We start from the raw sequence: 21,756 nt of genomic DNA on the forward strand, positions 1-21,756 counted from the left end.
TGTGTGTGTGTGTGTGTGTGTGTGTGTGTGTGTGTGTGTGTGTGTGTGTGTGTGTGTGCGCTTTCCAGAGAGTGAGGTGTGACAGTGACGTACTAACCTTACCAAAATGAGCCCTGCTGCCTACTTCCTGCCCCTCCCACCGCTGCTCATCGTCCAATCACCAAGCCCCGCTGCCTCTCTGCTTCCTTAGCAGCCGCTGTTCGATTCCCGCCCCGCTCCTTCGGCGACCGCAGCGTTACTCGTTCGTACGTGTTGCTTTTTTAACCGCATGAACCCTTGTGTTACAATCCCAACTCACAGCGTTTTCCTTTTGGACGGATATTGTGTGACCCTCAGCAGTTCAGCCGGCAGGTATCACTGGAGTGAAGGGAGAGTCCTGTTGGACGTTCATACTTCATGTTGTGGCTGTGATCGGGCTGCTGTTTTTACTTTCCCTACTAATACAAAATACTTCATTTTAACCCATAAAACCTGCATGATGTTTTTTCTTCTTTTTGTATCCAGAGCGAATGTCAGAGTTTACCTCAATGTTTCCTCGATCACCAGCAAACGTGACTTTGTAATCTGGTCTCTGACAAAAGCTGTTAAATAAGAGTCTGATGCTAATGATGACTGTTACACAGCTTACCCTGTTTGGTGCTCTAGTTTCTACAGACCATAAATCTGTCTTCTAGATCTCCTCTGATACTCACGGGAGCTCTGAGAGGCAAGTGAGACATAAAAACACGTCTGGTCTAAATAGTTTTCCCTCCTGAAAGACTTAAGAACCGGTTACAAACGATCGTTTCTCATCATGTGTTTGTTGTTGATGTGTAAGAAGGTGCTGCTTGCAGCTTTAACGTTTTGGAACTTAGATAAATGATCCTGGAGAAACCTTTATTTCACTTGTTCTTGAGTCATAAGCACAGAGGACAGAAAATGCATCACCAAAGTTGTTTGTTTCTCTTCCCTCTCTGGGCTTGAAAGTGAAAATGAGTGTTTTCCAAAACAACCTTTAAGTTAAATAAGATTTCTGGTGAACGAGGTAACCTGCAGCTTAATCAGCTGCCCAACTACGACAGACTTTCTCCCGTTTACCTTTTTATTTTCTCCTCATCCATCATCCATCCATCGAGTCATCGCTGTGCTCCCTCCATCCGTCGTTCACAACCGTCTTTCTCTTCCGCCTCTCACTTTCTCTCTCTCTCTCTCTCTCTCTCTCTCTCTCTCTCTCTCTCTCTCTCTCCAGGAACCCAGTGACCACTCCTCTCCCTCCCCAACATCCTCCTCCACCTTCTACTACCCCGACCAGGACCTGCCCCACTCACAACCCTCAGCGGGCCCTCAGCTTCGCGCTGGACTCCCACCAGCAGGAGAACTTCCTGGGCCTGCTCCCGTGGAGGCTGAGCGGCGTCCCCTCCGTGATGATGCCCCTCCCCTCGGCGCGCTCCCGCCTGTCACTGCAGGAGACGGTGCTGTCGCCAAAGTAACGGAGGACCAGTGGCCGTGGAAGCCGCACAGCGAAATGGGGTTTAATGGCGGCGGTGGCGGAGAGGAGGAGCTAAACAGTCGCACCACTGAGAAATCTGACATGCAGATGACCCTGATTTGATTTGATGATTGACAATCTCTAAAGGGGACACACACACACACACACACACACACACGCACACTGAAAGGTGCTCTGTGTGCTCAGAAATCTACCAAACTACAAAACGTCCTGGGACCATTTAGTTTTTGTATGCGTGTGCACATGTGGAGTAGGACCTTCTTCCTCTGCCGTCTCTTCCTTCACTCTTGTCTTCCCGGATATTATTTTACAAAGTATCGCTGCTGACGAACAAAAACCATGTTGTCATGCAAAGATAAACCGATGTGTGATGTCGTACAGTGAAGGTTTTGATCCGTTTCAGTAGCGTGAACACATGAACCCGGCCCACCGCTGTGCGCTGAGCCGGGTTCATGGTTCATGTCAGAGACGGACGAACCAAAGTTTGTAGTTGTGTTGTTTTCTACAGCAACAGCTCAGATGTCCGTGTCGACGCTGCAGAGAGACTAACTAATCCAGAACCTCCGTTTGTTTTGTAAGACAATCCAGCTTGATGTTAAAACTCTTTGATCCTAATTACCGTCTCTTCTTCTTCTTCTCCAGTAGAAACGTGGTCCTGTCAAACAAACGTTTTAGTGCTTTAGAGCTACAAAGTCCTGATTCACTGGTGTTTCTACGTCTGCACGTTGTTTTCATCTTCTTGACCAACACATTTCCTGCCGGCGTCTCATAGAATTCCGAGATCAAAGTCGTACATTTTCAATAAAAAAGAACCTGGATGTTCTCCGAGATTTTAATGTCATAAATTCTGTATGAAAAAATCTACAATTCTCTCTTTGATTAAAGTCACAAATTTACAAGAATAAATCTTGTTTTCTGTGCTCAGTACTTGATGAGGTGAAGTGAATCTGCGTGGAGCTTCAGCTTAGAGTTGAACTTGGGAGAATTAGCTCAGATTTAAAAGTGAACGAGAACTCAACTTTCAACCTTAATCCCTAAAATTGACCACGGCTTCAAACATTTAGGACCAGAGATGCAGAGTTATTAGCTTCTATCAATCTGCTTTGTTTTTAAATGATCTGCATGAATTCAATAACTTTCTAAATTACAAAAGATTTTAAATCTTTCAACTGAAGCAAAAACCTGAATTTGACCAAAGGAGTGAGGATGGACTGTTGCATGACTCGTCCTCGTTCTGCTGAGCGCTCGCAGTGAAACACTTCAAATGTTTCTGTTAATAAACGGACTGAAGTGTTTTCATTCACTCACCACCTGCACATTCACCGCTCTTCTTCTGTGACTCCAGCTGTTGATGTATTTGTGTTGTTGGTTCGAGGATCTATTGTTGGTTTGTTCTGCACATTTAGTTTCTTGTGATTTGGGAGCTGCAGGCGAGCAGAAGGCTCGCCTGCAGCTCTGCTGGTTGTGGGTGTTTTTAATGATCTGGTGTGCTTTTAATTTTGATGATTTATTATTTACATTGAGGGAAAACAAACTACATATATGTACTGATTTGTATGAACACGTGTGCATGGACCCCCCCTCCATTGCTGTTCCCTGTTAAACATATGTTGGGTGAAGTGCCTGCATTGTTCTTTCTAAACAGATGATACAATGAGCTGTTCTGACCCTTTTTATTGTGTATGTGATTCAAAGACCATGTGCTCTGTTTATTAAAGACTTTTGAACATATTGTTTTACTGGATTCCGGTGTGTTCTTTGCTGGAGGACTGAGAGGACTGAGAGCAAAGCAGCGGCTGGAGGGTTTAAATATAGCAGATGTTTCTCATTTCAAATTTAAGCTTTTTAAAAAAAATTCTGAGCCCATTGTTTGATTGTGATTTGGTAATATATGCACATATTTGGGTTGAGACAAAGAAACACACAAAAAGGACTTCATAGGACGCACCTCTCACCAACCTGATGCAGTTATAGCTCCAAGAAGTGTGTGAAAAGTAGTAACGAGCAGAGAAATGTATTTGTGAAGTGATGAATAAACAGTTCTGCCTCTCAAAATGCAAACTTGACTGAACCTAAAGAAAAATCCTAAATATAACTAATAGCAATATCGGTAGTGTTGAATAGGGTTGAGGGTTTGGTTCCTTCAGTGAGGAGCAGGGTCTGTGTGCGTCCTCTTGGCATCACTGTTGTCACATGTTGTAAATCTTCTCCCACACACTACTTCATCTCCTCTCAGGAGGTTTGTCCATTCCTCATGCTCTTCCTCATCGGGTGGAGGCTCTCCAGATGAGCTCTCCTGAGGCGGTCGTTGGTCGTTAGGTCATGATTTCTGGATGCCGGCTACAGAGCGACCGTAACGTGCTGCGGTCACGTCCCACACACCTCGAGGAGTTGCGTAAGACGAACATCATCCAGCGTGATGAGGAAGACGTCCATCTGAGCTGATGCACAGTGCTGTGTGCATGTCTCTGTGGATACAAACTCAACTCCAGTTTGTTATTTCTATTTCTTCTTCCCTTCTCTTCCCGTGTCCTCTTCTGTGCTCAGTTTCTGCAGCTTTTATCAGGTTTGGAGGAAGATGCTATTTTTACATCTTTATTTGTTTGCGCTCAACTCGATCACATCATTGTTTACCTGCTCTCTGTAGATGTTACACTTCTGGGGTCTTGTATATTCGACACAGAAGGTGGTGGAGTGGAGCCATTCATGAGCATGATGGGTAGTGAAAAAGGCAAAGTTCAAATGAATGAACTGTGACCTGAAAGAAACCCGCGTTCATAAATTTGTTGTAAAGAATTAAAAGATTTCCACTTCCGATGTGGGGAAGCGTGTTCTGGTTTCAGGGTTAGAGTTAAACAAATCTCTTCTGGAGGTATTGTAAAGTCAAAACATCTGCAGTGGAAAAGACTGCACTTTTAAGTTAATGTTTTATTTTCATCAGATTGTAACCAACAAGTCTATGATAAAGCAACTTCACATGAACCAAATTTTGGAGACAAAAGTGAGAGTGTGACCCAAAGCACAGTGTCTAAACACTGCCTTCACTTCATTATGTCACATCTGTTCTTCTCCAGCTGTTACAATCAGCGCCGTTCAAATATCCACAAAAATATTTCCAACATCGAGTTCAGTTTGTGTGGACCGCTGAGGCCTTAGAGAGGAACTCCCCTAAATAACCGTCAGTCATTTATTCCTGAGGGTGACGTCTCATCCAGATGTTTCCTAGAGTGGAGTTTTCTCATATCAGAAAACATTACACAGATTTTTAAACAGCTTGCGTTGCACTGAATTCGGTCAATCGTACAGAAATAAAGCGGGCTTGAACCCGAGGTAGTCCTCGGGTAAGGTGAGAGAGTTGTGTTCAAGCTCCTCCAGGAAACGTTCACATCCGGCAAACATGTCGTTCAGTGAGTTTGCTTTGAGTCTGTGTTGTTTACAGATGTGAAGATGCTCTTTTCGCTGTGGAAATACACGAACGTCTGCAGCTGAAAATGAATCAAGTGAAATGAGAAACATATTTTGGACAGACAACACTGACATCACATCATCTACTGAATTCATCTATGAAGCACTGGTTCCACTGTCAGACACATATCAGCAGGTTTATTTCTCCTGACAAACCGCTCTGAACTTCTGCAGCACTTTCATGCTGCTTTGCAAACGTTTGTATCACTTTCTCAAATGATGCTTAGAGAGTTTTAGGAGCACATCTCTTCACAGATTACAGAGACAGTGGTTCACTTCAGGCTCAGCCAAAGACCAGCTTGATCCAAAACCACAGAGCGCCACCGTTAATGGCTCTGTTGGAGCGAGCAGCTTTCAGTTGCTCATCGGCTGCCTGTCCTCGTAAAGAAGCTCTGAAAGCTCCGCAGAGGACGTTTGAGTTGATGTGAGCATGTCAGCGAAAGTTAAACTCAATATTCTTTTATTGGTGGTACTTTTTATTAGATGCATTACTACATACTACATAAATAATACATGACAAAATGTCCCCATTTACAAAAGTACTATCATCATAATACATAACTTAGGCTACATCGTCTTTAAAAACATCTTTGCACCAATTCTTATTAATTTCATGATGCCTCCACACTTTTTCATGCAAACAGACTTATGTTGCAAAGATGAAGTGCTACATGAAGCTAAATGTGAACTAAGATGAATCTTTGAGCATGATGTGATTCGTAGCTCATACAGCTGATCTAGCTCATGGTCGTAGCTCAAGCTTTTGATAACCAAACTTTCAACAAATGGCAAAGCTTCAGAGGAGTAAAATGAAGCCAGACACAGAAGCTGTTGCAGCATTTCGTTCTTGTGGACTTGCAGTCAGACCAAGTCCTTGTGAGCAGCCGTTATCGGTCACGGTTGAAAGAATAGTCCAGCATTCTTTGGAAATATGCTTCATTACTTTCTTGCTGAGAGTTAGATGAGAAGACCGACACCGCTGTCATATCTGTACGCTAAATATGAAGCTGCTACCAGAAGCATGTTAGCTTAGCTTAGCATTGACAATGGAAACAGGGGGAAACAGCTAGCCTGGCACTGTTCAAAGGTTATAAAAAGCACTTTTAAAGCTCATTGATCAAAATGTTGTATCTAGTTTGATCCGTGCAAAAGACGATTCGTCAGCCCGCCGTGCAAAGTAACTTCCTGGAGTCTTGTCTCCGGGAAACCACAAAAGGAACTTCCAGGAACCTCATAGGAACTCAACTCTATACTGCGTTTCAACCGGAGGAACCAGGGTGCAGTTTTAGGTACCAAAAATGTTCCTTCTCTGGGTGTAGTACTATTAACCAAAGATCTTTAGTTTTGTTAGATGTGGGGAAAAAACTAAAATGAACATTTAAAATGTCAAAAAGGTCCTATGTTGATTCATTATCTGTTTACATTACGTTGCAGCTCAGAAAGATGAGTTCTCTTTCTGTCAAATGAAAACGGTCATTTTTATTAGCTATGACTTTGTCTACTTATCACACTAAACTCAACAGCTCACCTCACACATCATACTTCCACCATACTTTTCCTCAAACGATGTCAGTGTGAGTGACTTCTTTGGCAGTTTGCTCTGTCTGAAGAGAGAGATGCTGCCCAGAGAGAAGTCAGGTTAAGTCAGACCTGAAGAGGCAAGCTGGACCAGAAACCATCGACCTACTACGGTTCAGGTCCGGTCGGGTTCTTGGTCTGCCAAGGTTGTCTAAGTCCAGCTAACAACGCGGCAGAATGGAACCAGGAGAATTGAAACCACTGCTGTTTCTTCTTCTTCTGTCGATCTGTTTCAGGTTGTAGGTTCGTCCTGATTTGATCTGGAAACGTCATTGTTTGTCTCGATTTAGACCAAAGTCAGCATCGAAGGCCTGAAGTTTTTAAGGGATGTGATTACAGCCAATATCTGAAACCACAAACACGATGAGACTGAATGCTGCGGAGCGGCCCCGACACGAGGACTTCACTGGACTGTTTGGACAGATGGGAGGAGGCCTGAGTCATCTGAGACAAACACACATACACAGACACACAGGCGCACACAAGCATGCTGTGTGCAGGCAGCAGACAGCTGCACGTTAACACACGCCAACTCTAACTTTGTTGTTCTCTCTTTTGTCTTTTTTACGCTCTCTATCCAACTCGGACACGCACATGCATAACTCAAAACGTTATTGCTGACTGACTCAACTCGAGTGGAATTAGATTGATCTCTCACACACACACACACACACACACACACACACACACACACACACACACACACACACACACACACACACACACAGTGTTTGAATGCTCTCCAGCGGACTTCACATCATAAACAGGAATGATGAGCTGCAGGGGCGTCGTTAGGCCTATTTTAGGGGGGCTGATGCTGCCCAGAGAGAAGTCAGGTTAAGTCAGACCTGAAGAGGCAAGCTGGACCAGAAACTATCGACCTACTACGGCTCAAGTTAACTATTTATTTATTTGGTTAAAATAAACACTTTACGTAACCATCATCTGTTGTGTCTTTGCCGTATTTGTCATAGCCTAGGAGCCGGGTTATGACACCGCCAATAATCATATGACTGAGTCCTGTTCTCTTATTACTCAGCTTGTTAAAAAATGTCAACTTTAATTTTAAATTTGATTTGAACAAAGTGGAACCGTTTTATTTGCTGCAGCCAGTAAATGTTTTGTGTTCAGTGTCATATGAACAGGAAATTAAACCTCCAATAGTCTGTGTGAGGAGAAGCGTGACCTTATGCTTCTTCTTCCAGGACATTCATTATTATATAACAGTTTAATCATGTTTTTAAAATATGAGACCACATACACTCTTGGCAAAGTCTGCGTTAAATCGTTCCTTATGTTGCTGAGGATCTTGGAATCCTTTCATGGATCCACAGGACTCCTTCAAGGCCTAAAGCAACCCTTCATAGTCCCCTGGAAGTCCTTCAGTGACTCCTGGACATCCTCCGTTGACTCCTGGAATAGTTTTCGGCGGGTCACTAGAACTCCCTCAGGGATTTTTTTCAACCCCGCCATGACCTGTTGATGAAAGTAAAGGGTCACTGAAACTCATTTATGGATCAGAATAACTGATTCAAGACCAGGCCAATAGCACCTCTTCACACTGCAGTCCCCTTGAACCCTTTCAATGACCACTTAACCCCATTCCGACCCATGGAGCCTGGCAGAAGACCATTCAACGAAACAGCAGACCCCTTCAAAGTTCACCGATTCGCCTTCAAGCATCATTGGAACTCTTTGAAGGATCCCTTGGACCATCTTGAGGACTAGTGGAGCCCCTAGTCCCTCCAATGATCCATTAAACTCCTTCCAGGATGCCTGAAAGGCCTTGAAAGATCCCTGGAGCCCCTTCAATGACCAGCAGAACTTCTCAACAGATCCCTAAAATTCCATCACACACCCTTAGAGCCCTCTAAAGGAACATTGGTACTCCTTAAAGGACCAATGTGTGACGGTTCACAGTTTACCGTGTGGGTTTAGGATTGGAGCAGAGACTCAGGTGCAGACTTAGACATAATGAGAGGTAAAATGCAAGGCTCTTTACTGGGTACTTAAGCATACACAAAAACATAAACCAAAAACAACTCCAACCAGGAGCGGAAAAAGTCCAAACTGGAATACGAAGCAAAGTCACAAAAAAGGGCTTGGTCACAAAAAGGCAGTTACAAACCGTGGAACGCAGAGGGTCAACGCGAGCGATGACCACAGGAGAGCGAAGAGTCCTTGGGGAGGAAAAAGGACAAATGATAATCCGGCAACTGGAACAGGGCAAGCAGGGGAGTATAAGTAGGTGAGGGTTGATGAGCGGATTGCCGGCAGGTGAGTAGAGATGATTGGGGTTTGCGAAAGGAAAAGCCAGGGGCAGGTGATTGGGCATGGAGAGAATGAGCATGATAAGGAGAGACACACACACACACACACACACACACGGCAAAGCCCAACTGTGACACAATGGGCCTCTTCTAAGACCAATGGATCACGTTCAAAGTCTCATGGGAAGACTTTCAAGGGTCCCTGGAAGGTCTCCAAATACCTGTATAACCCCTTGAATGACCACTGAAAACTCAATGACAATTTAAATCCCCTCAGAGACCGCTGGAACCCGTTTAAAGAACCTTAAGGGAGTATAGTGAACGTCCACACATCCTCCCCTTTATTCAGGCGGGGAGTCTTGAGAGTCTTGAGATCATCAGCTCGTTCTCTCTCAGATCCTCTGGAGTACGTCACTATGGCGATTGAGGGTGGCAACATCAACACACACAAACAGACAGACGGAGACGGATACGGATGAAAATCCCCTCTGCATCACGTCTTCTCTCGCACTGATGAGACGCAGCGGGAGCAGCTGAGCGGCCCCGAGGCCTCAGAAGGATCCAATCATCTGACGGGGCGTTTATAAAGCCGAACTTACTCGTCCTTCAGTAACTTGTGAGTATTTCTTTCTGGATCACCTTTTTTACACTTTGTATTGAAACAATCGAGATATAGCGTGTTCATTTGTGAGCTTTACCAGTAAGTGGATTTTGTCACTTACAGACAGCTGTCTTTCCCTTTCTTTCCAGTCTTTGCGCTAAGCTAAGCTAACCAGCTGCTAGCTACATTTAACAGACAAACATCAGAGTGGAATCGATCTTCTCATCTCAACTCTCCACCAAAAAGCCAATAAGCGTGGTTCCCTAAATGTCCAACTATTCCTTTAATGCTCTTCATCTCCTGGAGGACTGCTGCTCAAGGTCATTTTCCATCTTTCCATGTCAGAGCAACTTGTAGGAGGTGATCCTCGTCCAGCCATCACAGTCTCTCCTGCTTTATTTCATTGACGATGGTCTAGTTAGTATTAGTAATGAATTTATACGTCTCACACCCCTATCACATTCTCCATACAGAGAGAATGAACAGCTGAGATGTGTATCTCAGGTGAGTAAATGTGATATAACTATGTAACTTATGACACATCTCTCACGTCTCTCACGTCTTCTCTCGATCGGACAGTTGTTGGTTGAAACACAAGAGAGCGAGAGGGGGGGGGGGGGGGATAATATGTGTCTTAACATCTCAGCTCCCGTGACACCACAAACATTCAGATATTTCACAACATAACTGTTGATATTGCAAAGCCTGGACGTTCTTATTTTCAGCTGCAGTAAACAGACATATTGACGTACGTTACATGTTGGGGTCAGACAAGTACATAACACACACACACACACACACACACACACACACTTATGAAAACACATTCATAAAGACTGATAAAACTAACTCTTTGGTTATTTTAAAAACTTTATTATTTGTGGGTATAAATATTGGCAGACACTTTCACCCTCTGTCTCTCTCTCTTCCTTCATCATGCTATTTATTTGTCACCACATTTATTCCTGACCCCCCCACACACACCCACTCACTCACACACACACACACACACACACACACACACGCACACACACACTGCAGGGATCCATTAGATTGAGTTTCCCTGAATGTCAAATAATGACATAATAATCCCACGACGTCATATGTGATGTCATAGAAACCCTCGTCATTGAGAGTTATCGATTGATATCGATTGATAGCTGTAGTGGCCATTTGTCGCATAAATCAAAATTAAACAAACAATAATCAAACGCCACTGATGCACCGTGGTCGGTGTTTTACGCAGCCAGAAGAGAGAGGATTTTCCATGCAGGATTCCGATTTTCGTATTTATTAAATAAAGCAAATAAAACAAAAAGAACAAAGAAAACTCCTGTCATTCTGTCTCTCCTGTGCTGTGCTGTGCTGTGCTGGTAAAAACTATGAGCCCACCCCGGTGCATGCTGGTCCTGTTTCTCCACTCATACATATAGCCACAGGTGCCCACAGTAATTAACCAAACAGCAAAAAATAATATAACTAAGCAAATTACTATTAAAGAGAAAAAACAATCTTAATATATCAAACATCTACAATAATTAAACAATACTACTTATAAATTAAATAACAAAATACAATATCAAATAAATAGCTCCAACAAAAGCTTTTGCATCATGACGCTAATGGCAGGACTGCTCTCTGCTAAATAAAGGTTACTGAGACTCTTGGACGAACTTTTCCTTTTGAACAATTCAGTGACGTGAAGAAGCATAAACGCAGCGCAGTATTACCAAAGAGGAAGCAAACAGCACGAGGACGGAGAGTGAGCTTTACACACACATGAAGAGAACACAACACAGTTTATCAGAATCTCTCTCTTGTAAAAGTTATAAAAGTGTGTCATTCTAGCATAAAATGTGCTGCAGCCCTGCATGGTCCCACCAACAGTATTCAAAACAGACCACTCCCAAAAAGTGGCTGAACTTGTCAACCACAAAGTATCTGTCACCTCTCTGGAAAAATCAATTGTTGCCCACCAGCACTGACTGACTGACTGGAGGTCAATGTGCAGCAGCAGCAGCAGCAGCAGCAGCAGCAGCAGCAGCAGCAGCAGCAGCAGCAGCAGCAGCAGTGCAGAGTGGATGATGAGTTTGGAAAAAAGGATGTAGAAGGCGGACAGAGGACACAGAAGACTGTGGACTATTTTATCACATATAGTGATATCACATTGTCTTGGTGGCTAACAAGCATACACCCAATTCACATACAATTATATTTAAACAAACAAACCATGAATAAATAAGAGCAGGTGAGAAAAGTTGCATTAAAACGTGGTGACCGTCTCTTACATTGGGTATTACAGTGCGAATGAAAGAGTCTCTTTTTGGCCAGAGGTGCAGGGAAGCGGCTGCCAGATGTGAGCAGCTGAAAGGAGTGATGGAGGAGGTGTGAAGTGTCCTCAGCCATGAAGCCTGCCTTTCCTTTCACTGCATGACTGTAAAGGTCTGGGAGGTGGGTTAGAGGGGTGCCGGGGGTTTCAGTTGCATGCTTGATGATTCTTGACTTGACTTAAACCCGGCTGCAATGTTCCTGTTATACTGTTAGAATGCCCTGTCGGACATTGAAAACCTTAGCCTGCAGGAGAAACATGCACTGTTGAGCCTCTTTGTCTGCATGCTGTGTGAAGGACAGGTGATAGTCGGTACTTAAAAGATCTCGACCTGTTCCTCCTGACAGGTGAGTAAGGTGGAAGTGAGAGTCAGGTGACAGGTGAGAGAGTCTGAGGGCCTCTGGTGGATGGATGGAGGATAGTAACGCAGGGGTCTCAGGGAAGTGATGAAGTGGATGGAGACAGGGACCGAGGGACAGACAGTGAGATCTATCATTTTCATTCAGATAATTAATTAAGATATCCAGAGACGGCTCTGTCAATAAACAAAAACAGTAAATCAGTAAATCACATAAGTGAGCTATAGTCTGAATGGTTGTGAAGTTTTAGTGATGGAGCGTCCTGCAGTTTGTCTGAGTGAGCCTGGAGGTTTTAATTTATTATTTATTGTCGTAGCTTGAGCTTGTTTTAATTATCTGGTAGATTTAATACATAGACGCATATAAATTGTTTGCACGCAGCTGACAGATGAATGTACAGAACATGTACTCTGAAGTGACTTTAAAGTAGCACAGAATTGAAGAAAAAAAACATTTCAGAACGTGCAGTTACATCACATACACACACCTCCATCACCCCTCCTCCCCCCTGACAGACGTCACACGCGCCCTCCAATCGCCTCCTGTGTTTATCCGGCAGCTTTTAGAAATCGGGACAGCCCGACACTGAAGTTCCAAACCACATCAGTTAGTTAGTCGTGACCTCCGCTCTGCATCCGAGCACACTTTAACTCTCATAGACTATCACCTAGCATTGCATTTCAATTTGAACTCCAGCTCCCGGTGTTTTCTTCCAGAGTCTTTCTGGCTGTCCCAGCATGAGTCTCCGGTTTGTCCTCTGCGTAATGGCCCTGCTCGTCTGCCCGCATCTCATCGCCGGGTCGAGGATAGCCAAACGTTTCGCCATCGGCTGCTCTGAGAAGTGCGACAAGTCCAAGTGCGCGTCGATCCCCGCCGACTGCTTGGCCGGCGACGTGTTGGACCGCTGCGACTGCTGCCCGGTGTGCGCGTCCGGCGAGGGCGAGCAGTGCGGCGGCACCGGACACCGCGAGTGCGCCGAGGGGATGGAGTGCGCGGTGACCGACGGCGTGGAGGTGTCCGCCACCGTGAGGCACAGGGGGAAAGCCGGCGTGTGCTCCTGCACCAGCTCCGACCCAGTGTGCGGCAGCGATGGTGTCTCGTACCGGAACATCTGCGAGCTGAAGCGCGTCAGTAACCGGGCGATGAAGCTGCAGCAGCCACCGGTGATTTTCATCCAGAGAGGAACCTGCGGGGAAGGTGAGAGCTGTGTGCGTGTGTGTGTGTGTGACTGTGTGTGTGTGTGTGTGTGTGTGTTTTGAACTTGGGTGACCTCAGCAGCAGGTCAACACACAGAATGAACTTTCTTCTCCTCCATCTGTTCATCAGAGTTGTCAAACCTCCTCAGATCTTCCAAGTAATCCATTTTCTAATGAGCTTTTGTCTTAATTGACACATTCATGAAGTAAAATGTAAAGTTTAGATATGTTGATGTAGCTGAGATAACTGAGTAAGTTATCCTGTAACTGTCAGCTGTGGCCACATGTGGCCGTTGTTCAGTAAATGTTACATAGTCCAGCTTTAATTCAAAAACCTCAGGGTAACCTCAGCTTCTAGAATATACATTAGATCCCCAGAATAAGCAGCCTGTCAGTGGTTTGTGTTCTGGGTTGCAGCAGGTTTAATGCGTTTCATCAGCACTTAAAAATATGCAATTTTGATTGATGCAATTTCAATTACGATATGATTTGCGATATTACTTAATTGATTAATGATCACTTTTACATTATTATTCTAATTTTCATTGATAAAAACACGATGATGGTGTGACTTTTGTGTGGATCTTTACCAAACAAAGCTGTTTCCTGAAGTCTGTGATCTCCTCCTCTTCCTCTCTCTGTCTCTCTGGCATCTTTCCATTTGCTGATCAGTCAGATTTGCATCGGCGCCTCACACTGCACCAAACTCTAAAGCTGGGGTTGTTTTTCCTCCCTCTCTCTCTCTCTCTCTCTCTCTCTCTCTCTCTATCTATCTCTCTCTCTCTCTCTCTCTCTCTCTCTCACACACACTCACACACACTCACTCACACACTCACATGCACACTTGTTATGTTATCTCATCAAGGTCACAATGTGTAGAAATTAGGCCATAATGTCTTGAGTGTCTCCCTGTGCTGCAAAAACAAACAGTGTTCCCCTGTGAGTGTGTATGTGAGAGAGAGTAATGAAAGCATATTGAGGAGCAAACACACACACACACACCTCTCCCCTCATTTCTCTCATCCTCTTTCCTCCCCTTCCATATATAATCTCTCCAGGAAAAGGACAGATGAAGGAAGAGGAGAAGAGGAGTTTGCTTCTCCTCTGTCTCCTTCCATCTGTGCTTTAACTCCTCTCCTCTCCTATCATGCCTTTTCTCTTTCTGTCCATTCATCTCATCTCCTTTCCTTGCACGTCTTATACTTCCCCACTTTCTCTCCTTTCCTTCTCTCCTTGTTGCTAATTTACTCTCGTCCTATCTCTAATATGTCCAACCAAGAGAGAGTGACAGGATTGTCTCATCGCCTCTTCTGAGGATTTGAACTTCTTAGCACGCACGTTATCAAGTCTTCTGTAATGATTCATCTCTTGGAGCTGATTGGCTGATTGTGTACCTTCTGCAACAGACACAGATCTGAGTCAATCTAAGTTATTTAACCCAGATTGGAAGGGATCCTTTTACTGATTTTTTATTATTTCTGCTTCCTGTCCAGTCTTGTGAGGTCTTTGTCAGATTGACAGGCTTGGATACAGAATCAACAAAACACGGTTGCACGATGACTCAACTCTGTCAGGAACTGGAGGAATGTTTCCCAGTTCAGGCTCGTCCAGCTCGTAATGAGATTTCACATGAAATTCAAAACATGCTATCGTTTGGTTTCTGGGTGGATGGAATTTTTGAGCTGCTTTCAGGAGACAAAGTTTTTTGTGTTCGCAACAAAAAGCTTCTCAGCCAACTTGTAAGTGTGGAACTACATTCAAAAGACAAACCATCCGTTCTTACATTTGATTGTTGCAGAGACAAACCAGGCTGCAAATATATAATGAATGACCAATGAATCAGCTTCTTTTTCTTCTATATTAAAGAATAATACTGGTGTTATACTTTATTTTTCCTGTTATTTACACATTGCATGAAAAGACCAAGTAAACTGTGTGTTAGTCCGTCTTCTCTATCTGTGGCGCTCAGCACCAAGTCCATTGGTCCATTGTTTTGAACTTGATGGTGCATTCAAGGACACTGACATCTGAGCACAGATTATCAAAGGTACCTGCTGCATCTTTATTCACCGAGTCAGTGCACAATTGACCTTTTTCGACCTCAGTCTGTTACCGACACCTGCAGTGTGTTTCTCCGCTCGTCAGACTGGCTCCATTCAGTTCACTTCAAAGCTGCAGCAGCTGGCGCACCACTAATCCTCCGGCCAAACACACACACACACACACACACACACACACAAACACATCGGGGTCTTCGAGACGGTCGGCTGCAGCTGAGGCTGAAGTGGACATTCACTACAAACAGCTGCTCAGTCAGAAAGTCAGCAGCAGCACCGGAGGAGGTCCTCTGACTCGAGTCATGTGAGTCAGACTTCAGACTCAAGTCAAGATTACGAGGACTAAATATGCATGTTTTTATTGAAGTTATGTGGCATGTGCTGACTTGAAATACTTTCCAAAAAGTCAAACGGTGTAAAGTTTGCTTTATGATAAAGTAAACTGAAGTAAAGAAGATCATTTAACAAACAATCTGATTATTGTGTGAGAGCTGATGTAGCTTAGTTCCAGATAATTTAGCAGTTATTTTTCTTGTCTTTTTTTTGTAACAATAACAGAATACACATAATTGATATGCACTAAGAGCTGCAACGATGAGTCATCAACTCTTGCATAATCTGCAACTATTTTGAATATTGATTAATTGTCAAAGTAATTTCTACAGAAGGGTTTTTAGCTACATCAGCTCTCACAGAGACAATAAGTAGATAAGAGATCAGCCCATTGATCAAAATCAAAAACTATAGATATGCCTAAAAATGAACTTCTGATTCCTTGTTGTTGAAATGTTCCTGTTACCTTGGTGTTGTCTTTGCTTTGTGGTGCAGATTACAAAAACACTGAAACCCAGATTCACTCCGTATTTAGCTGTGTCCACGAGACGTTGGCTGCCAGCAGCAGGGTGTTGAAGCGATTAGAGTTAGAAACCTGTAACCAAATGCTGCTCACAGCCATCATGTTCTGATTAGTTGATCTGAACGCTGCAGAGTTTCTTCCTTGAGTTCATAACGAGTCCAGAAAATACTGTGTTTTTCTGCACCAAGAAATGTTGGCGTAATCCAAGTGACGGAGAACACAAGGGATTGTGGGTATTAGGAGATGGGGTGCAGTTCCCCATGTTTAGAAAGCCAACAGGTAAAGTGCAACACACCCTGGTGGAACACTGCTGGCGTTGACAGAGAGACAGAGGAAGAAGTGAAGGGACTGGGAAACACGTGAAAGTTGTATCATGATGCACCATGATCCTGTTCAGTATTACCCTAATGTCTGGTCCCGTGCTGCTCTACAACATTCTGCTCTTATAACACATGTTGTTGACACCAACACACACGGAAGGGGGAGAGTGAGAGAGTGTCTCCTGACTGGTCCCTGCAGGTCCCTGCAGGTCGGAGTGCGAGGGACGTACACAAAGACCGACCAGTGAAATGAGACAATAAAGATGTTGTGAAACCAAATTGGGGTTATGTAAGGTGATGCATGGACTGGTAACCCCCCCCCCTGTTATCCCTCTGTATCTTTTGTGCCTCTGAGTCATTTCCTTTGTTTTGTAAGCATCGCTGAGAGCAGCAGACGGTCTGCAGCTGCTCTCAGACAGCTCGTATGCTGCACTCCACATCTGGAGCTGGTTTAACTCGACGTTATGCACGATTGACGACGCGTTTCACACATATAGACATTTTATCTTACCTGGCAACACGAGCCCGTCTCTATGGGGTCAATACGGTTTGGTTTGAGAGAGTACAACACATGATTGACTCCCAGTACCTGTGCTGCTGCTGCTGCTGAGCAAAACCCAAGTCATCATGATGTGTGTGTGTGTGTGTGTGTGTGTGTGTGTGTGTGTGTGTGTGTGTGTGTGTGATGCAGTTCATTGACGGTATGTTTTCCCTCCTTCAGGTCAGCAGAACCCTGACAGTCTTCGTTTCAAGTACAACTTCATCGCTGACGTGGTGGAGAAGATTGCGCCTGCTGTCGTTCATATTGAACTGTACCGCAAGTAAGAAACACGACCTGAAAAACTACCACCTAACTATTCTAACAATGATCTGGTGACATTTGTGTTTTTTAATTCAAATATTAGATGGATCGTCACTAACTTTGTTGTCAATATTAATGAATATTAATGAATATCTTCCTCAGGCTGCATTGTAATAACTTTGGTGATCGCCTGAATGGAATCTTGTTTATTCATGTCTTCACTTGGTTCCTCTTAACCTGTAGTTCAGTGTAGAAGAAATGTATATTTAGTTTTTAGTTAACATGAGTTCATGTGATTGCTCGCGTCTCATAACTCTTTCTGCTCAGGATCTTATTCTTAAAGCGGGAGGTGGCGGTCGCCAGCGGCTCTGGGTTTGTTGTGTCTGAAAACGGACTCATTGTCACCAACGCCCACGTGGTAGCCAACAAGAACCGAATCAAGGTACGCAGAGCAGTTTTACAGCTGTCGAGACAATATGCCCAGATTATGTTTTTGTGATCAATGGTATTTTAATCTTGTCGTTAATTTCTCATATTTATTGTTTTCCAAACATGTCCACTTCATGATTTTTGTTTCATGGTTGAAACAAACATTGTCAGTGATGATGAGCTTCAGTATGCCTCTGCATTTAATTCATAAAATAATAACCAAAGAATATCAAATGAAGTGGCAGTTTATCAGAGACAAAGGCGACTGGTGCTGAGTAAGATAACCTTTTTTTTGTTTCCTCCAGGTGGAGCTGAAGAGCGGAGCGACATTCGACGCCAAGATCAAAGACGTGGACGAGAAGGCCGACATCGCTCTGATCGAGATCGATGCACCGGTGAGCAGAGAGACAGATGAATGGATGGGATGGTTCTTATTCCTGTTTTTAATTTCTTTATAGAGACTTCACCTTTTAGCTTCTGTCTGTATTGCAGTGTCAGCCTCTCCGTCCATCACGCTGGATGTCTTAGACGTTCACTGATGATCATTTCCACAATGACGTTTCTATTTCTTCTAAAGTCTGCAGACGTTTTTGTAGTTAGTGCTAATGAGGTTCCTTGCTTCATCCCAGAGATATTTGGCTGCTGCAGTGTTTATTTATGTGACAGATTTTTTATTTTTAATCTGGAGGAATGATTAATTTCACTTAATTTATTTGCTCATCCATTTGCTGTCCAAAAATCGTCATAATCTCTGATTTACGACAGAACTTAATCAAGAGGAGACTTATGTTATAAATAGAGAGACTTATGTTATAAATGATATGCCTTCCATGTTATCTTCTCTTTCTTGGTTCTGTTTGATGATGCAGCTCTCTAGAAACCTCCGCCCTTCACTTCCTCTCTCTCCTGTTAAAAGCTCCTCTCATCTGTCTGCTTCTCTCTTTTTGATTTTCCAAAACAGAATCAAGTATTTATTGCTTTTTTGGAAAGAAAATTGCTTTTATTTTTTCCTGAGCATCCCCTAAATGGAAAGCCTGGTTTTTATTTTAGCTCAGTGCTATTTGACGCGCCTCAGCAAAATAATATCATGACTCATGAAAGCCGATATCAGCGGGTCAGGGGGAAACTTTTCATGTGGGTTCATCTGAGTTGTTTGTCTTATGACGCAGCACAAAAAGCACGTATTATATGACACAGAAAACTCAAGAATACACTGAACTGTTCTTTGCCTCCTCCAGTCTGTGGAGGGCTGGTTCTGACCTGCTAATGCCATCTAAACACAAGCTTCCTTTCTGCCATCTTGATCTGCCATCAGTGGAAAGCAGGGGTGTGTGTGTGTGTGTGTATGTGTGTGTGTGTGTGTGTGTGTGTGTGTGTGTGTGTGGTGAAGATGCTTCCACAGACTCAGACAAACACACAAAAGGATGCAAACATCCCCACAAGCATAAAATAATGTCATCTGTCCAAAGACTGAGCACAAATGTAAATTTGCCAAATAACAAACAGGTTACAAATGGTGTTTTGGTTTTGTTATTTTAATTAAATAATTAAGGATTAGTTTTGGACATGATTGAACTCACTTTAATGTTAAAATGTTGTGGAGTCTATATGATCCACACACACACACACACACACACACACACACACACTGCAGGATGTGAGTTCATGTTTGCCGGTCAGACAGACGATCGTGGTTTTCCTCGGTGTGTTTGGGGCGGAGAGCCTTTTGGGAGGAACTGGAGCCTCAGGAGATGAAATTGTGCAGAAATCCACAAACTGCTGAGCACTTGTGGTTTCACACTCACACAAAAACCCAGAGACAACTGTTCTTCTGCACAAAGTACTTACAGCCCTCCACTCTCCCAACACACACTTAATGTAATCATTTTAATGCTTTTTTTAGCTCTAAATAATGTCGGTGAAAAGGCCAAATATGAGATTCAATGAGATACAAATCACAGCAGAAAGTGTTATAAAGTCACCACATCAATACTTTGATGGCGGTGACTGTCCTATTTAGGAATAACAGTAATAAAGGCACTTTTCAAGACAGTCTGAGTGGCACAAGACTCCCTGTGTGCTTTTCACAGTGCAGGTCCAGTAACGTGTTTGCAGACAAAGCAGTCCGACGTGTAGATGCATGTTCAGGGCAGATACGCTCCGATCAGAGGAGAGCCTTAAAGGTTTTGTTCACATTATGAGCCAAACTGTCTTGTTGTAATCTTTTGGTAAGCAGACAAAGTTAGCGAGTACGTGTTGGATGTCGTGAAGCATTTAGCAGCTAAAGAGACTCAGTTATATTTCTCAGGAGTTGGTGGAGACCAAAGGCAAAGTTCAAAGGAGAGAGAATGTTGGACTTAAAGTCCACCTGGTGGCCAGAAACAGGACTACAGCAGAGAGCTTACGTTGCTCCATTACGATGAAAAAGCATCCAGAGTTTTTTTATTTTTTAAAAATATTTCTATGTTAATATCTTGACAACATATCACCACTCTAACCATGGTTGTATGGTAGGCTAGCTTCGCCCCTTTGCTTTTTATGAACTATGTGGCCGACTATCTTTGTGTTTGAGCACCAACCGGAGGATGTCTGCTTCATACTCTAAATAGATGAGCTTGTCACCGATCAATCGGACAGCTGTAACGTCAGAGACAAGGAGAGACAAAGCATTCAGTGATATAAAACACTCAGCAGCAACATTCACTGTCAAACCGACCGATCTGCTCCCACAAATTGGCGTTTGGGTCTTTGTCATTATTGTGTCTGTCCGAAATATAAAGACGAGCTTCTCCTCCATTTTTTCTACAGCGCTTTTCTGAAATGTTTCTTTAAAACTAAATTCTCTTGTTACATAAAGGCAGAAGGTCCTGCATGGCTAGATGAGTGTCAGTGTGTGTTGTGGGTTAACTGACCCTGTAACATGCTGACTGTATACTGGAGATTGTATGCATAAAAGAGGAATGAATGGGAGAGAGATAGGAGAAGGAGAGACAGATGAGAGAAGAAGAAGAAGAAGAAGAATGTTCCTTGTTGTGGTGTTTGGTTGTTTTGTTGCATTCTGCTGTGTCGGCGTCTCTTGAATTACAGCTGAACACAGCGCCTCCCTCGGCTTTGAAGTCTCATCCCAGACAAAGTGCTGCCATCCTGAAAACCACAGAGCGAGAAAATCGTGGTGATCTTTTTTCCTGGTGGGCGGAGCTCGGCCGGCTGCGTGTCGGTGGACGAGGGCTTCAGATGATTTGAGTTGTGTTTGTGGTTCAGTGCAGAAGAACAGAGCAGCTTTATGTTGAAGCTCCGATTGGAAGAGCTCAACGAGTCCATTCATGACCATCTCCTTTATGTCGGTGTAGGCTTGATGGGGATTGACTGAGGTAGTTTGTGTATCAATCTATCTCGAAATGTTCTCTTGTATGTATAGTTAACAAGTATCGGCTCTAATGAATACGCTGTAGGATCACTCAGCCCATAAGGAAAAGAAAACTCATTAAAATAATTGATGAAGTCTTTCCTCGACTGAGTTCCCTTTCTTTTGATGTGAATTTGCATATTTGCTTTCTGAGCAAAAAGTATAAATTTGGAGAATTTTTGCTGATCCTCTGAGGTGTTTGAAGAGTAATATTGAGGCACCGTGTTTACCCGCCGTGACAGCGAGCCTGGTATTGTTTTCACCTCGTCAGTCTGTGTGTGAGTCATCCTGTAGATACCGACTGGAGCTGGAACCTTTTAGAACTTTGTCAGGTGTTTGTATTTCTGTGTGTGTAGTTGAGAATAAAATGAAGGCCGAGTTTGAAGACGGAATGAAGACCATGAGAGACGCACAGTGAAGCTGCTGTGTAAGCACACTTTAATCTCACATTTTGGCTTCTGTTTCAGAATTCACATTTTATTTTGCTTTGTATTTTGCCCCGACTCATCCAGACCTAAGGACACACACTTCGTCTCTGTTTTTCCTCCCTCCCTCTCTCTCTCTCTCTCTCTCTCTCTCTCTCTCTCTCTCTCTCTCTC

The 21,756-nt window shown here is 43.7% G+C and overlaps 2 protein-coding genes across 7 annotated transcripts in view; both read left to right on the top strand.

The window, feature by feature from the left end:
- The window catches only part of plekha1b (pleckstrin homology domain containing, family A (phosphoinositide binding specific) member 1b), a 14,785-nt gene extending 11,565 nt beyond the window's left edge, over window positions 1–3,220 (top strand). For 2 of the 6 annotated variants that reach the window (XM_031843858.1, XM_031843859.1), the window contains exon 13: window positions 1,229–1,567. In XM_031843858.1, coding sequence (XP_031699718.1) covers window positions 1,229–1,469 — 241 coding nt within the window. In that variant the 3' untranslated portion in view covers window positions 1,470–1,567. Of the gene's footprint in view, window positions 1–68; window positions 1,200–1,228 lie in introns of those variants that run through there. The other 4 variants (XR_004212671.1, XR_004212670.1, XM_031843857.1 and 1 more) reach the window with 4 other exon arrangements.
- A 9,414-nt stretch (window positions 3,221–12,634) lies between these two features.
- htra1b (HtrA serine peptidase 1b) overlaps window positions 12,635–21,756 on the top strand; it is a 16,352-nt gene continuing 7,230 nt past the window's right edge. Inside the window, exons 1-4 of the mRNA XM_031843889.1 lie at window positions 12,635–13,288; window positions 17,242–17,341; window positions 17,650–17,764; window positions 18,057–18,146. Coding sequence (XP_031699749.1) covers window positions 12,829–13,288; window positions 17,242–17,341; window positions 17,650–17,764; window positions 18,057–18,146 — 765 coding nt within the window. The 5' untranslated portion in view covers window positions 12,635–12,828. The remainder of the gene's footprint in view (window positions 13,289–17,241; window positions 17,342–17,649; window positions 17,765–18,056; window positions 18,147–21,756) is intronic.

This window comes from Anarrhichthys ocellatus, unplaced genomic scaffold, assembly GCF_004355925.1.
Source record: "Anarrhichthys ocellatus isolate YVR2014 unplaced genomic scaffold, GSC_Weel_1.0 scaffold4, whole genome shotgun sequence".
Classification (NCBI taxonomy): Eukaryota; Metazoa; Chordata; class Actinopteri; order Perciformes; family Anarhichadidae; genus Anarrhichthys; species Anarrhichthys ocellatus.